Source organism: Vulpes vulpes, chromosome 7 (genome assembly GCF_048418805.1).
Source record: "Vulpes vulpes isolate BD-2025 chromosome 7, VulVul3, whole genome shotgun sequence".
NCBI lineage: Eukaryota > Metazoa > Chordata > Mammalia > Carnivora > Canidae > Vulpes > Vulpes vulpes.
Window position 1 is genome coordinate 9,845,402 of NC_132786.1, and position 18,061 is coordinate 9,863,462.

At 36.8% G+C, this 18,061-nt stretch overlaps 1 protein-coding gene and 1 non-coding gene across 4 annotated transcripts in view; both read right to left on the reverse strand.

Moving 5' to 3' along the window:
- UBN2 (ubinuclein 2) overlaps window positions 1-18,061 on the reverse strand; it is a 68,094-nt gene that overhangs the window by 37,459 nt on the left and 12,574 nt on the right. For all 3 annotated transcript variants that reach the window (XM_072762910.1, XM_072762911.1, XM_025982235.2), the window contains exons 3-6: window positions 8,924-9,025; window positions 4,371-4,508; window positions 3,273-3,376; window positions 861-1,350 (exon numbers count right to left, since the gene is read on the reverse strand). In XM_072762910.1, coding sequence (XP_072619011.1) covers window positions 861-1,350; window positions 3,273-3,376; window positions 4,371-4,508; window positions 8,924-9,025 — 834 coding nt within the window. The remainder of the gene's footprint in view (window positions 1-860; window positions 1,351-3,272; window positions 3,377-4,370; window positions 4,509-8,923; window positions 9,026-18,061) is intronic.
- Window positions 14,630-14,666, reverse strand: LOC112907076 (U7 small nuclear RNA). Its single transcript, XR_003232692.1, has one exon. It is a non-coding gene; the product is annotated as a U7 small nuclear RNA (small nuclear RNA).

Below are 18,061 nucleotides of genomic sequence, written 5' to 3' on the forward strand. Positions count from 1 at the left end.
TAGGTTTGGCATGTTATTTTAAGTCAAAATACTATCTCCCTAGACTAAATGGGTAAGTGTGATGACATTCATGTGGATTTGTAGCTAGTTAAACAAAGATTATGAATCCAAGTCCATCTGGAGAGGTATCTAATGTGACATGCTTAAACTCAGCTCTCAGGTTTGTCCTAATGGGAACACAATGCATGCTTACTAAAGAACGCATGCTTACTAAGCTGGAAAGGATTAGATGGAAAAAGCAATTATAAAATAACTGGATGTCAATATAGTTTGGACCAAATTTAGGTATACTTTTGTAATGTCTATTATAAAACTATTTGCCTATACTTTCCCTCTGTTGTCTTTACACAACTTTTTTTATAGTAAAAATTGTATTTATGAAACTTATGCTGAAAAACATTTAGAAGATGAGGGGCACCTGGGTGGCTCAGTTGGTTAAGCGTCCAACTCTTGATTTTGGCTCAGGTCATTGATCCCTGGTACTGGGACCGAGCCCCACATTGAGTTCTATGCCCAGTGGGGAGTCTGCTTGAGGATTCTCTCTTCCTCTGCCCTTCTCACCTTGTGTTCACTTGTGTGCGCACATGCTTACTTTCTAAAATAAATAAATATTTTAAAAAATGTTTAAGATGAAATGAAATAATAAAAAGTCACCCATATGATTCTATAACTATAGTTACACATATTTCTACTTAAAATCAAAGGCCTATGCATACAGCCAATGCATAAAAGGAAATATAGAAAATTAAAAGTTGTTTATTTATATGGGTGTTGGGATTGTGGGTTATTATTTTTGTCTTATACAAAGCATTTATTATATTTATGTAGCAAATAAGAAACAAGGGAATTATTACACTTACTACACGGAGGTCTTCAATGCGTTTTTCAAGAAGGACAGGTAGGCCCTCTGGGAGTGTAGGCACCACCTTGGGCATAACCTGAGAGGCATAGGTTGGCTGGGTGGTGTTTCCATTCTCACCCCCTGACTCAGAGAGGGGGCTACCATCAGAAGCAGCATCCAGTAATCTGTCAAAGTCAAAATCATCTAGCATCTCGAGGGCATTTTCAGCTTCCTGAAACAGTTCGTGTTCATTTGTGCCAACAAAAATGGGGAGGTCCGGATCAGCACTGTTCAGATTTAAGTCTGAGACATCATTTCCCAACACTACAGCAGTGGATGGGGGTTTATTCAGAGAAGAGGTCGTTAAGTTCACTGGGATTTTAGGGTTAGGCTCCTTCTTTAATGCATCCTTCTCTTTCTGAAATTTTCGTATCATGGCAGCCAGAGAAAGAGAATCTTTGTAACGTTTCTTCTTTTTTTCAGACTTGTGTGAATTTAGAGCTACAACTCTGTGAAGAAAAAAAGTCATCCATTAGGCTATGTATGATTTTAAAGTTTAAAGCTTCATGTAAATAAGTAGGCACAGATCATCAAAACAATCATGATAGGTGGAAGAACAAATCTCTTATGAAATTATCCTCTTATCACAGCATCTTCCTCATCATCTGGACTGTCACTGAGGAAAGGTTGAGGGTAAATGGCCATCAGAGTGAAGAAAATGAAAGGACCAAAGTTAACAGAAAGAAACAACAAAATGAATGCCACAGGTTTATGAGAGTATAGTAAGTTAAACTTACTACTCTTTGGAATGTTCACATTCTTAAGCATATTTGGTAAAGTCACCTACGAAATTAACAAAGTAAAGAAATGCACTTTCCTCAAAGTGACCAGAGAAGCTCACACAAGCACAACTTCAAGCTGGTACCCCAGGTGGTTTGTGCTACAAACTGCCAAAGAAATACAAAATCTTTCTAGACCCTATTCTATCTGCTACTACCTTCTGATCATTTTCATTTTCCCCTCTAGGAAGAGCCATGGGAGGCAATCACATATGTATAATTTTCTATGATAATGTTCTTCCAGGGCAGCCCGGGTGGCTCAGTGATTTAGTGTCGCCTTTGGCCTAGGGTATGATCCTGGACACCTGGGATCGAGTCCCAAGTCGGGCTCCCTGCATGGAGCTTGCTTCTCCGTCTGCCTGTGTCTCTGCCTCTCTCTCTCTCTGTGTCTCTCATGAATAAATAAATAAAATCTTAAAAAAAAAAAAAGAAAAGAAAAAGAGAAGAAAATGTTCTTCCTACAGAGACCATGGGGGAAAAGTAGTTTCAGTTTAGTTATCACTTTCTCTAGAAACCTTTCCTATATTCTATGGTTTATATGCTTCTACTCTGCACTACCGAATCAAAAAGATGTTTGTACCTTCGAGGAAAGTCCACATTTCATTTATTGTCATATATTCCCAAACCACAATGTCTGGTATACAACAGGTACTTAATAAATATTTGCTGCATGAATAAGCTATGAATTTGAGAAACTAACAAATTCAATAGAAGGCATTATAAAGACTTTGTTCCCAAAGAAGTTTGCTTGTAAATAATTAACTTTTAAAACATGCATTAGTAATATACATATTTTTTCCTTAATTACTTAAGGACTCCAGGGTCATTAAAATCTCATGTTTATGGGAGGATATTGTATGGAGGTATGTTAATCTCCTTACGATAACCTTTTGAGTATTGATAGCCCAAAATTCAGATGCACCTCCCCTACTTAAGGAGAGAAAGAAAATCTAACCTCTCAGAGTTTCTGTCCCTTAGTTCCCCTCAAAAAAAAAAAGCAAGAACTGGTAATTTTATGAATGCATGGTATAAACATTTTATTCTTATGATTTAAGTCTTTTGAGAAATTCTACTTGATTTTTAGAGATAATATCATTACCTAAAGTCACAAGCATGAAGAAAAGCTAAATAAAATAAGTGACTTTTTAAGTAGTGAAACAACTACAAATTGCTTACACACATACTAAGACTACCACCAGTCCTCAAAAACTAGGCTTAGTTTTGTACAGAAAGTATAAAAGATTTGTTTGATGTTTATACTATCTTTTCAAACTGATTATTGTTGGTAAAAAGTTGTAATGAGCAAAATACTTAGTGCACTAATTTGTAAATCTGATCTAAAACATCATGAGTCTCTAAAATGATAAAGTCTCTACTTATCAATAAATACAATGTTAATTTAGGATGATGAAGCTTTCTACTTACTAATACTTAATACACATTAATATTAAAATGTTAATAGTTATTGACATTTACATAGTATTAAATTAGATCCAGCTAAACTGAATGAATTAAAGCTAAATATATCTTTTTAAAAGGGCAGCTAGTCATGCTATGACCCTAGTTCCCTTATGACATTTAATTTTACGTACCCCAGTTGTTTGGGTACTTTTTTCCTTGGCTTCTTCTCCTTTTCCCCTTCCTCTTTCCGCTTCCGCTTCTTCATCTCAATATCATCTTCTTTTATTTTGGGAATCTGCAAATGATAGAAGAACGTATCACTTATCTGAGTATAAACAATTTACTCCATGATGTTATCAATCTAGCACCTAAGATACTGTTTTCTCTCAAAGTTCAGTGTGCATTAAGAGTGCTTTGTTATAAATGTAGACTTTGGGGTCTACAAGCACTGCCTGATTTTTACAAAAATTGTGATGATTCGGGATCCCTGGGTGGCGCAGCGGTTTAGCGTCTGCCTTTGGCCCAGAGCACGATCCTGGAGACCCGGGATCGAATCCCACGTCGGGCTCCCAGTGCATGGAGCCTGCTTCTCCCTCTGCCTGTGTCTCTGCTTCTCCCTCTCTCTGTGTGACTATCATAAATAAATAAAAATTAATTTAAAAAAAATTGTGATGATTCTGGCACAAGTAAGTCCTTGGATCACATTTCAAGAAACACTTAAGGACACGCTATTCGTTTCCTAAAACAATATATACACTCCATAGAATTAGTGTTATAAATTAGATCTTAGGAAAGGTTAATGGTTTTTTATAATCATTTCTGTACCAAGAATTTTTTTTTAAGATTTTATTTATTTATTCATGAGAGACACACACACACAGAGAGGCAGAGACACAGGCAGAGGGAGAAGCAGGTTCCCTGCAGGGACCCCAATGTGGGACTTGATCCCAGGACCCTGGGTTCACACCTGAGCCGCAGGCAGATGCTCAACCGCTGAATCACTCAGGCGTCCTTCTATACTAAGTCTTAACTTACCCTAGAAACTTACCCTTATCCCCCAAACAGATTATTAAACTACATATGGAGAAAGAAGTTTTAGAAGAAAATATAATTCTATGATGTAAATATCAATTTTCCCATATCTATATAATTTTACTTTAAAGCACATAAATAACTACAGATTCATTACACAATGGTTAGCATTCTTTTTCTTATATTCATAAGTAAATTTAAAAAGTATACCCTATTAGCTGAATACTCATTACTCTTGCCATGTTGGATAAACGTACTTTGGGTGGCTTGTGCTTTTGGTTGTCTGTAATATCTTCTTCTTCAGTATCTGAAGCTTGGCGAAACTGCAGAGTGCCCGTGTTGATGTAAAAGCCTCCATATTTTGTTGTTAGAGAAGCAGGAACTAATTCGTCATACTATATTTAAAAAAAAAAAAAGGATTCAGATATATCCTATTATTAACTCTATAAATATATCAAAGAAATTCAATCACTATGTTAGCAACTTCCTTAAATCCTAACTACAAAACTGCACTGAGGATGTTTATGGAATAAATTTAGAAAAAGTTAGTATCTGGGATAAAAATAACCGCAGGTTACTCAGAAAGAAAGGAAATTCTGGAATAACCAAGCAAATTCTATCATCTACTAAGAAAAATTTAAAAATCACTGCTACTATTCTTAATGCGAATGATTCTTTTTTTTTAACAATTTTTTAAAATGTATCTTTAAAGTGATCTCTACATCCAACGTGGGGCTCAAACCCACAGCCCAGAGATTAAGAGTCACACATTCTACCAACTGAGCCAGCCAGGCACCCAAGAACAAATGATCCTGATGAGGATCAGGATCAATTAAATTAAACACATTAATTAAAACAGATGACTAAATGTCCAGGCAAAGAATAAATTACATTTCCTATAATACCAGTATATAATTTTATTCATATGGAGATTATAAAGAAGAACAAAGTTATTTTTTCTGTCTTGGCTCTAAACTTTTTGGTGAAAAATTTTTATATGTTTAAAACAAAAATAGCATATGTGTTTAAAAAGGAAGTACAAAAATAACTACCTACTTCAGTAAGCATACACTGTAATGAGCCATGTACTTTGCTTGGAGCAAGAGATGCAAATTATCTAAACTAGACTGAAGGTCTGACCTAAAATATCACTTAAGCTGATGTCCTCTAAGCTTGGATTTTAAAGTTTATTACTTCTCACCTGATTAAAATGGACAAAAAACACGAATTAAGTGAAAATGAATCTTAACCAAACAATGGAGTCCGTAGTGCTTGAGAAAAAGAAAAAAACTACTTATCTAATAGAAGCTAGATACCTGCTACCCAAGGTCCCCAGAACTCTACTTATAGGTTTTTCATAGTTTACATTTTTAAGAAAGTCGGATTTTTTTAAAAATATTTTATTTATTTATTCATGAGAGACACAGAGAGCAAGGCAGAGACACAGGCAGAGGGAGAAGCAGGCTCCTTGTAGGGAGCCCGATGCGGGACTTGATCCCGGGATTCCACGATCACGCCCTGAGCCAACGGTAGTCACTCAACCACTGAGCCACCCAGGCGTCCCTAGCCTTAATATTCTTATAGTAACTATTACCTTCTCTATAGTCCTTGTCCATGGCAAAGGAGTTTCCTTAAAAATCTGACTTTCTTGGGATGCCTGGGTGGCTCAGCAGTTGAGCGACTGCCTTTGGCTCAGGGCGTGATCCTGGAATCCCGGGATCAAGTCCCGCATCGGGCTCCCTACAAGGAGCCTGCTTCTCCCTCTGCCTGTGTCTCTGCCTCGCTCTCTGTGTCTCTCATGAATAAATAAATAAAATCTTTTAAAAAAAGAATATTAAGGCTAAATACAAAATTTTTGCTTGCAACCTGTATCCATTTCAATTAAATGGTAAATAGAAAGAATTTCCAGTTTAATCATAAAGGATCAAAAAGAAATGAAGTGGAGGGCAGGAAAGGAATGAATTGCTTTCTTGTTGCTTTATTTGATGGGCTACTCTTAAAAGATCCAGGAGTAAAACTTTCAGAAAGGGTCTGGTACTATCTGTAAGCAAAGGAGTGATGTGCAGAGTGGAGAATTAGAAGTGAAATGACTCTATAGTAATTATTTTTGGAAATGTGTAACTGACAAACACATCTGTACTTTTTGCTTACACTGCTTTAAAATTTACAATCCTCCTTCATATAAATTATTTCACTTGGTCCTCCTGATACCTTTGAGGCAAAAAAGACAAGTATTATTCCCATTTTGTAAATGAAAACCAAATTTAGAGGTTAAGAACCTTGCCAGAGTAATTTTTTTAGCTTATGGTAGCGGCCCTGGCTGTATTCCAAACTATCTACTACACTAAGCAGCTTCTCCATCAGGAAACACCTTCATCACTACCTTACAGGGCAACATGGGTATATTTAACATTTGAAAGCTGCAGTATTTTACTAAGCATTTCCTAAAAAAAAAAAAAAAAAAAAAAAAAAAAAAAAAAAAGGATCCCTGGGTGGTGCAGCGGTTTGGCGCCTGCCTTTGGCCCAGGGCACGATCCTGGAGACCCGGGATCGAATCCCACGTCGGGCTCCCGGTGCATGGAGCCTGTTTGTGTCTCTGCCCCTCTCTCTCTCTCTCTCTCTCTCTCTCTCTGTGACTATCATAATTAAATAAAAATTAAAAAAAAAAAAAAAAAAAAAGCATTTCCTATTGGAGCACCCTTCAGGAGAACAAGCTCTCTATGCATATATAATTTAGCCTTTTAAGTAGAATGTGTTAGGAAACAATGGAATACTGAACTTGAAAATCAGAAGGCCTGGATTTAGATCCTTTGTCAATGACTGGTTAATTGTGACTCAGAGGAAAACTCTTAACATCAATACTTTGGGATTGTGGAACAGTGACAACACTACTTACTCCAGGAAGTTCTAGTGAAATTTAAAAGAAACAACCTAAATAAAAGTGTAACTCATGCCTGGCATTACTATTTATTAATAAGAAAAAATTTTTTCCTTTCAGTCTTTACAAAATTTGGCGGTATCAGTGAGATTAAACATAATCTTCAAAAGCATTTATTTTCAGGTATCTATCGTAACAGGCAGTACATGAGGCTGACAATTATTTAGAACTGGATTATTTTCACTATCAAATAATTACAAACAACGAAAGCTTACTGGTAATACAATCAATGAAAAGAACAGAAAATCATTTGGTTGGATTATAATTGTCTTATGTCTGAAATATCTCATAAAAAGAACCCAATAATCTGTTTAAGATAATAATGCAAAATTATTTGGCAAGTCAATGAACAAGCTGTATTCTAATTCAATTTCCTCTTACAAAACAGGAACCTACCTTGGCCTCTAAATGTCAATAACTAATTATAAAATTTTTATGCAACTTAACCTACAAAATTTGTCCTTATTTATTAAAACAGTAGCTTTCAAATTTTGTTCACCACCACCCAAGTGGAAAATACTTTACACATCAAAACCCAGTGCATGCACACACACATCTACACATAAAAAAAAACTCACATAATCTACTATGATTTACTATGATAGCTCCTATTCTATTCTACTTCATTATCATTAAAAATGCTGGCCATACTCTCTAAATTGATATATAATCCAGTGATGGGTTCCAAAAGTCAGTCTGAAAAACACTTTATTCAAATATTCTGACTGTAGCAGAGAAAACTGGGTAATGCTAAAAGATTTGCTTAAAATCTCTAGAAACCTAGTTAAGTCTAGAATCTAGGAATTCTGACTTGTGTTTCATGTCAAGGTCAAGACTCCTAAAAACATCCTATCCCTTAACCTACAAAAAGGTTTCTCAACCTTTCTGGTAAAGAGAAGACTTCTCTACTCCAAAATATTGTCAGTATTTTACTCCTATAGACCAGGTTGCCCCTGATATGGTAAACCAGTTTATGTCAGGACACTAAAATAACTTGGGAGTATGACAGGGTATCCACTATGCCTCCTGCTGAAAGTTCTACCCAGCAGTCTCCTACCACTATATGCCTTATCATCATCTATATTACCAAGGAGTGTAGTAAGAGGAAAAAGAAATACTAATTTGTGGGTGGTACTATAATGCTTACCTAGGCATCACTTTTTGTATATTCTAAGTAACCACTGTACAACGCAGAGGATATCATAAGTCAGGGTTTAGATTACTCTAGTGCACTAAGAATGTAAGAACATATACCTTATCTACCCCTAAATATGATATGCCCTCACTCATTTGCAGTGTCAATGTGGACACTACTACAGTCCTTAAATGCTTTCCTAAATTCCTCATTTTTTAAGAGAAAGACGACTCTAGGGGAAAAGCTGTAGGACTTAATCAAAACAGACAGAGATAAAGGCTGGCATTCAATCACCACCAATGTAATAATGCTTGGCAGCAATAAAAAGAAAAAAAAAAGTACATTTTAAAGATGTCTGCCAGATTAACTTCAATCCAGGAGCTCCAATCTTCAAATTCGTATGGGTTCTTATCTAGAAGGCATTTGGAAATGCACCTGCCCAAGTTTGGGAATATCAATAAAAATTCAAGATATAAACACCCTTGATCAATAAATCCCAATGCTAGAAACTTATCCTATGCATATATTTTCATTCTCTAATTATCTTACATATTTACTCAAGCACACAAAGATAAATGTATACAGATGTTCAATCATTTGTAAGCACAAAAAAGTGAAACAATTTAAATGTACAACAGAGGATTAGTTAGTAAAAACAAATATTGAACTATTTTAGTAACTTTATTGTTGACTTCTATCCCAAAGAATTGCTGCTATATTAAAGATACATTACTCACAGCCTCTGAGTTATCAATAAATGGATCTGTCTCATCATAGCCAAAGCCTATATCAATTAAATCTTGTAGCCGATCCTTCCGGTGTTTACGGGGTTTCCCACCCTGCAAAAAACAGATATGTTAGACTGATGGCAGTTCTCATGCTGTTTCCATAAACTTAAAAAATACCTGTCAGAATTCCAAATAATTTCTGTAGACAATCTCCCCCTCCAAGAGGCTGAATTTAAGTCCTCCCAAACTTTGAATGTAAATTGTGCTTAGGGACTTGCTCTCAAAAAGTAGAGTATGAAAGGGAAGGGACAAAGTAACTTTACAGTGAGAAACCTGGCCAACATGACCTCTGCCAGGTGATCAAGTTCAACATCAACATGATTAATTCACATTGATAACATGTACCTTTGATATGATGCGATAAAAATGGCACCTCTGTGGTCTTCTCTCAAAAGCTTATAATCCTAGTTAACCATGAGAAAAACATCAAACAAACTAAACTATGAGAAAAACATCAGGCAAATTAAATTGAGGGACACTCTACAAATAACTGATCAGTATTTCTCAAAACTGTAAAGGTAATTAAAAACAAGGAAAAATCTAAAAAACTGTCAGAGTCTAGATGAATCTAAGGAGACAAAAAAACTAAATGTGATATAGTATGCTGGATTGGATCCAGTAGCTAAAAAGGGCATTAGGAGTAAACTAGTAAAATAAACATACAGCTTAATTAATAAGAATATACTAACGCTGGGTTTGTTAGCTGTAACAAATCTACTATACAAACCTAAGATGTCATAGGAGAGAGTGAGTGAGAATTACATGGGAAGTCTCTTATTATCTTTGCAACTTTTTTGTAAATCCAAACTATTCGTAAATTTTCTAAACCACCACAGAATTACACACATTAGACATACAAGAAAAATGAAACATGAGTGCATGCAAAAACTGGTGTAAGATCTGAAGTCTACTTAATTGTATTGTGACAATATCAACTTCCTACTCTTGATAATTATAGTTTTGTAAGATATCACCACTGGAAGAAAGTGTCATTGGTACGAGGGAAATTCTCTGTACTATGTGTGCAATTTCATGTGAGTCTATAATCTTTTTAAATAAAAAGTATTTTACGGGCACCTGGCTGGCGCAGTCAGTACAGTGGGATCACAACCTGAGCCAAAGGCAGAGGCTCAATCCCTGAGCCACTCACGTGCCCCATAGTGAAAGCAATCTTGAAAAAGAAAAATGAAGCTGGATGTATCACAATCCTAAATTTCAAGTTATACTACAAAACTACAGTAATCAAAACAGTATGGTACTGGCAAAAAAAAAAAAAAAAAAAAAAAGACACATAGATCAATGGAATATGATAGGAAGCTCAGAAAAAAAAAAACCCACGATTATATGCCCGATTAATCTTCAGCAAAGGAGGCAAGGGGCAGCCCGGGTGGTTCAGCGGTTTAGCGCAGGCTTCAGCCCTGGGCGTGATCCTAGAGACCTGGGATCGAGTCCCATGTCGGGCTCCCTGCGTGGAGCCTGCTTCTCCCTCTGCCTGTGTCTCTGCCTCTCTCTCTCTCTCTCTCTCTCTCTGTCTCTCTCATGAATAAATAAAATTAAAAAACAAAAAGGAAAATATAGTATATTTATAGAAAAAAAAAGAATTTAAGTATGAAAAGTCCTGTCCTAAGAAACACTGCTTTTTAAAAATATTTTATTTATTTATTCATGAGACAGAGAGAGAATGAGAGGCAGAGACACAGTCAGAGGTAGAAGCAGGCTCCATGCAGGGAGCCCAAATCAAGACTCAATCCCAGGACCCCAGGATCACATCCTGAGCTGAAGGCAGGCACTCAACCACAGAGCCACCTAGGCATGTCCTAAGAAACTTAAAACAAGACAATCCACTCAACAAATTAAGTACTTATCAAGTACCAGTATTCATGGATTTTATAGTATTGTATACAGGAGAAGATTAAATAAATAATTACAGTAATAATAAACAGTAGAAAGGAAAATATAGGTGGTACCGGACTTTTTTAAAAGAGGACTTTTTTTAAAAAAAGATTTTATGAAAAAAAGATTTTATGTATTTATTCATGAGAGACACAGAGAAAGAGAGAGGCAGAGACGCAGGCAGAGGGAGAAGCAGGCTCCATGCAGAGAGCCTGATGTGGGACTGGATCCCCGGACCCCAGGACCCCAGGATCACACCCTGCGCTGGAGGCAGCGCTAAACCGCAGCGCTAAACCGCTGAGCCACCGGGGCTGTCCAATTTAACAAAGGACTTAATCAAAGTTTTCCTGAGAGGTTTATGCCCAAAGATGAGTGGAAGTAATCACTTTTGGAAGCCACTAAAAGGATTAGAATAGGGCAGTAAACTGATAATTAGTGCTTAACAAAAATCACTCCTGCTGTTATAGTGGGGAGTGTAGCAGATAGGGAAATCAGTTAGGAAGGAAAAAAAATTCAGAGATTTGCAAGAAAGTCCCAAGTTGGGGGGGGGGGGTATAAAAAATATATGAGTACCAATCATGATGATAATGATGATGGACTCACTGAATGCTAACTTTGTATTAGCACCTATTCTAACTGTGACTACCTATTATTTCACTTTTGGCAAATGGGGAAAGCTAAAGCTTGGAAAGGGCAAATAATCTACAATCACAGGTGAAATAATTGAGCTAATCTTCAAGCTCATGACTATCTGACTTCAAAGTGCCCCTCTATTAAAAGTTCTATAAAATAAGGGTGCTCGGGTGGCTTAGTCTGTTGAGTGTAGGACTCTTGATGTCGTCTCAGGTCATGATCTCAGGGTAGTGGGATGGAGCATGGAGTCGGAGTCATGGGGGTGTGTGTGTCTGCACTCAGCAGGGAGTCTCCTTGAGAGTTTCCCTCTCCCCTGCCCCATCTACCCTCCACCACTTGCATTCATCAAATAAATAAATAAATAAATAAATAAATAAATAAATAAATAAATAAATAAATAAATAAACGTTTAAAAAAAAAGTTCTAGAAGATAAGTTAAAGAAGGGATCCCTGGGTAGCTCAGTGGTTTAGCGCCTGGGCATGATCCTGGAGTCTCAAGATCTAGTCCCACACTGGGCTCCCTGCATGGAGCCTGCTTCTCCCTCCACCTGTCTCTGCCTCTCTCTCTTTGTGCCTCTCCTGAATAAATAAAATCTTAGGGAAAAAAAAAAAAGATATGTTAAAGAATCTCTGGGGTCATTTTCCCACTTGGAGACACCTTAGACTCAATACCAAAAATTGAGACCAATGTCCCCCTGTCAGTCACCTCCAAATTAGCTTCTCCCACTTAACATTTCCATTTTATTCATTGTTTTTCTTCCTTAAAACTCAACGGTTAGCTAAAATTAAAAAAAGACTGATGATACCAAACAATAAGGATGTGGAGCTAATAACTCTCCTACATGTCTGGTACAAAATGATACAGCTACTCTAAAAAGGTTGGTGATTTCTTTTTTTTTTTTTTTTTTTTTTTAAGGTTGGGGATTTCTTATAAAGTTAAACATATACTTACCATATAACCTAATAATCCCACTTTTTTTTTAATAATCCCACTCTTATATTTAGTCAAGAAAAATGAAAATGTATGTTCACAAAAGACCTGTATGCTAATGTTCAGAGCACCTTTATTTGTAGCAGCCAAAAACTGGAAACACCCAATATCCATTATCCAGTGAATGGATAAACAAACTGTGGTACATCCATATAAAAGGATTATCAGGCAATACAAGGGAAGGAACTGTTGATAACATGTAACAAACACATGGGTGAATTCATACTAAGTGAAAGGGGCCCAACACAAAAGACTTTAAGATTCCCATTTACAGAAAACTTCTAGAAATGGCAAAACAAAAACAAAAAACCTATAATGACATGAAGTAGATCTGACATTGCCAGGGACGGACAAGAGCTGAAGGGAGAGCATTATTTGTAGAGAGGTAAAAGGGAACTTTCTGGGAAGACGAAATTGTTCTGTATCTTGTTTGTGGTAGTGGTTATACTACTGTGTACATCTGTCAAAATCCATAAAGTTATACAATTAAAATGAATTAATTGTATGCACTTAAATTATCTTTCAGTAGTGATTTTTATTTTTTCTTTTTCAGTAGTGATTTTTAAATTCATTTTTAGAATCATGATGATTTCTACTTCAACTCTCTCCCCACAAACCTTTGTTCAAGTGAATATTCACATCTACAACTTCCTTTCCATTCCACCTGCCACTGCTATCTATAATGTTGGCCATTGTTTTTCATTTAAACGTATCGAATGCTTTAATTAGCCTCTCTTCCCTCACTTATCCTAATTTATACTGCATATCATCTAATTAATATTTCTAAAATACCATTTCGTATCATTTCCCTGCCCAAAATGCTTCAAAAGCATCTCAGCTATTATAAATCCAAAACCCTTAATATGTCATTAAGTGCCTTCTACATGTTGATTTAAACTACCTTTCCAGGGGCACCTAGGTGGCTCAGTGGTTGAACATCTGCCTTCAGCTCAGGGCATGATCCTGGGGTCCTGAAATCGAGTCCCATATTGGGCTCCCCACAGGGAGCCTGCTTCTCCCTCTGCCTATGTCTCTGCCTCTTTCTGTGTGTCTTTTCTGAATAAATAAATCTTAAAAAAAATAAATAAACTACCTTTCCAACTTTTTCTTGTAATTTTCCAAGGTGAACATTTTGATCAATTCAATCTTAAGCTTATCTTTCCTCTGCCTCCTCCTTATTGGGAATAATCTCTTACTCCTCTCTGAGGTCTCCCACCCTTCCCAGCTAGTAAGTTTTAAAACTTTTCTCCTTGATGCTTGTTATTTAAAATCAAAATCTTTTCCTGCTCTAACATTCTTTTGTCTAGGCACAGCAAGCTGCCTGTAAGACTTAACCAGGGAAAACTAAAATACAAATAAGTTCTGTTGAAATGGGAACAATCACACATATGCAGAAGTACAAATAACTCATGCATAACTAGAAAGATTTAGGAACATTTAAGTCTAGCCGAGGTGATCAGCGGTTACCACAAGAAAGTGTAGCTGTTATTAATAGTTATGAGTCCATAATCTAATATATGCAATAAAATGGCTAATTAAGTAAATGTGAATCAATGATTAAGTAAACAAAATGGCTAAAGCTTTACTTAGCAGTAATAGTATTAATCTCACTAACAATCCTTCTCAAAAAAAGGGTTTTACAAGTATAAGATCTTCACCAAACATTATCAATTATAGTATCTTAACAATAACAAAGGTATAAATTACATATACTATGACACATGCATTCAATGTTAACAGCCACTTTAAAATAATGTGGTAAAGAATATTTAATAATATAGAAGGCAACAAAAGCAGTATACCAAATACTATGTATAGTTCAGGCTATTTACAGAAGTTAATATTCATCAAGCTTTTGAAAGTGTTCAACCTAACTGGTAATTGTGGAGATGACATTAAAATAACAAGATCTTGCTTTTTTATTTCTCATATAAACAGTAGGATGTCATTTATGAAAAACACACCGCAGCAGCATATGCCTATAGATGTAATATAAAATGCTCAAAGAATTCTAGCAAGCAGATAACCATGGTTTTTACCAATTGGGGAGGGATATAATTGGAGGTGTAATGAAAGAGATTTTGGTTTAATATGTATTACTTGAAAATTATTTTTCCTATGGTAGAAACCGGAAAACCTGGTTTCTGGACAAATTCTAAAAGAGCTGAAACACTTCAAAAAAATTTTTTTTAAGATTTTATTTATTTATTCATGAGAGACACAGAGAGAGAGGCAGAGACATAGTCAGAGACAGAAGCAGGCTCCGTGCAGGCAGCCCAATGTGGGACTCAATCCCAGGACTCCAGGATCACACCCTGGGCCGAAGGCAGGTGTTCAACCGCTGAGCCACCCAGGTGTCCGTCAAATTTGTTTTTATTCCTTTAAAGATTTTATTTATTTATTCATGAGAGACACAGAGAGAGAGGCAGACACATAGGCAGAGACAGAAGCAGGCTCCATGGAGGGAGCCCAATGTGGGACTCAATCCCGGGACTCCACGATCATACCCTGGGCTGAAGGCAGGTGTTCAACCGCTGAGCCACCCAGGTGTCCCTCAAATTTGTTTTTACTATTTTTTAAATTTTATTTATTTATTCATGAGAGACACACACAGAGAGAGAGAGAGAGAGAGAGAGAGAGAGAGGCAGAGACACAGGCAGAGGGAGAAGCAGGCCCCATTCAGGAAGCCTGATGCTGGACTCAATCCCAGGTCCCCAGGATAATGCTCTGGGCCAAAGGTGGCGCTAAACCGCTGAGCATCCGGGCTGCCCTCAATTTTGTTTTTATTTTATTTTATTTTATTTTATTTTATTTTATTTTATTTTATTATATTTTATTTTATATTTTATTTTATATTTTATTTTATATTTTATTTTATATTTTATTTATTTATTTATCTATCTATCTATTTATTTATTTATTTTAGAGAAAGAGAGAGAGAGAGAGGCAGAGACACAGGCAGAGGGAGAAGCAGGCTCCATGCCAGAAGCCTGACACGGGACTCGATCCCGGAACTCCAGGATCGCGCCCTGGGCCAAAGGCAGGCGCCAAACCATTGAGCCACCCAGGGATCCCCTCAAATTTGTTTTTAATAACAAGAATGTATCCATGTGTTACCTGAATGGTTAAAAATAATTTTGTAAGTGCAAGAAAGCACATTCATAAACATATAAGCATTTTCAAAAGCCCTGAAAGGCTACACATCCAACTGGTTATGCCTGGCAGTGGGATTATAGGTGATTAGGTGATTTTTATTTTCTTCTGTTTATCTGTATTTATATATTCTTTTACAATGAACAAAATCTATGAAATATGTAAATACAGAAATACATCTCTAGGAAAGGAAACTCAGTGATTATCTCTAAGGAGGGAAATGGTTAGCTAGGAGTCAGGAATAGGAGGGAGATTTACTTGACATCCTATTTCTTTTGTATCTTTTGAGTTTTTGTTAAGTATATGTATTATCTGTTCAAGAATTTTACTTTCTGAGGCGCCTGGGTGGCTGAGAGTCTGCCTTCAGCTCGGGTCTTGATCCCAGGGTCCGGGATCAAGTCCTACATTGGGCTCCCCATGGGGAAGAGCCTGCTTCTCCCTCTGCCTATGTCTCTGCCTCTCTCTCTGGTCTCTCATGAATAAATAAATAAAATCTTTAAAAAAAGAAAAAAAATTTTTCTTAGGTGTGGACCACCCAATGTTCAATACCATTTGGGTTTTCACTCCTTATATGGTTCTGCTTCCTTGTCCTTTGGACAAGCTGTATTTGACAAACTCACAACTGAGTAGCTCTTTCTTAAATCCCTTCCCATTAGCCAGGGTTAAATAGTCTTTCCTCTACCTATGGCTTTCTGCCAAAGCATTTATTGTCAGGCACATCCCAGTTCCTTCCTTCATCAAAGAGGCCATCACAGTACAGTTTTCTGGCCTCAATTTACTTTTCCTCATTCTTCTGGCCTTCTTGGAAACTCATCTCCCTTGGCTCGCCCTCTCTGCCTTACCTCTTCTTTTTTATTTTCCACTCTCTAGTTCTCTAGTTCCCTAATGGTGCTCAAGTCCAGTGATATGCAAATAGTATAAACTGGAACCAAACGGAGAGCTGTCAAAAAGACAATTCACAAATATTAAAATTTCACTTTGGGACGCCTGGGTGGCTCAGTGGTTGGGCGTCTGCCTTTGGCTCAGGGTGTGGTCCCAGGTCTGAGGATCGAATCCCATATCGGGCTTCCTGCATGGAGCCTGCTTCTCCCTCTGCCTGTGTCTCTGCCTCTCTCTCTCTCTCATGAATAAATAAATGAAATCTTTAAAATAAAATAAAATTTCACTTAAGGAACTCAAGATAGATTGTCAAAAGATTATATTATAGTGTCCTCCCTACTAGGCCTATTTTGAACTGGTCTCTTTTCCAGCAGCCTTAGCAAGGAGACTCCCTGCAACAGAATCAGTCTTACTTGATAAACTCCCTGAACCTTTGCAGTTGTTGATGCTTCACAGTTTACGTGATAAATGCCTACAATAAAAACACAAAGTTTATTTTCTGAATTAAAAAAAAAAAACACCTTTTGAGTTTTGCTACACCTAAAATGAAGAACCCCATTTAAATCTACTCCCCTAGGGCACTAGTTTACTATGACTCAGAAGAAAATGACTTACTGAATCATTAGTACCTGTTTAACCTGATAATCAGTGTTTCAAGCCAATGCTGTCTCATTACACTATAATACTAAGCTAGAAAACAAACAAGATGTTCTTAGCACAGGACCCTCCCTCACCTCCCTCCTAGTTGCCTCCAAGTAATAAGAAACCTAATAAGCAACATTCATTACCTATGGAAGACAGAGGAAGCATGACACTGATGCTAAGACTACAGTCTTATAACTGAGAAGAAAATATTTCTTGGTTACAAAGCTTCCCTATCTGTCTAGCCCAGTCACAACCTTATCCTTTTCCATTTCTTTTGATTTCCTTAACCTACCAATAGAAAAAAAGGGAAATTTAAGTCAGTAGAAAGACAGGCAAGAGCTGACTTAACAGCACAGATACAGTGTAAACAGATTTCTTTAATCACGACTTAGGATATAGGGCCTTCCTTCCAAATAGCCTAAAACTGCTGATTCTCGATCATTCCTACTGGATTTAAGGAAGTTGAAGAGAATTTGTTTAACTCAGAGGCCAAGGCACTGAAAGGGCATGTCATGTCACACGATTACCACTGGTAACTGCAACAGAGAAAACTATTACTTAAGAGTTCCACCTTGCCCTGTATTTATTTTATTTTTTTTAATGTTTTTTTTTTTAAGATTTTATTTATTTATTCATGACAGACACACAGAGAGGGAGAGAGAGAGACAGAAACACAAGCAGAGGGAGAAGCAGGCTCCATGCAGGGAGCCGGATGTGGGACTCGATCCCGGGTCTCCAGGATCCGGCCCTGGGCTGAAGGCGGCACTAAACTGCTGAGCCACCGGGGCTGCCCCTTGCCCTGTATTTAAAGATAGATAGATAGATAGATAGATAGATAGATAGATAGATAGATAGATAGATAGATTTATTTGTTTGTTTATTTATTTATGATA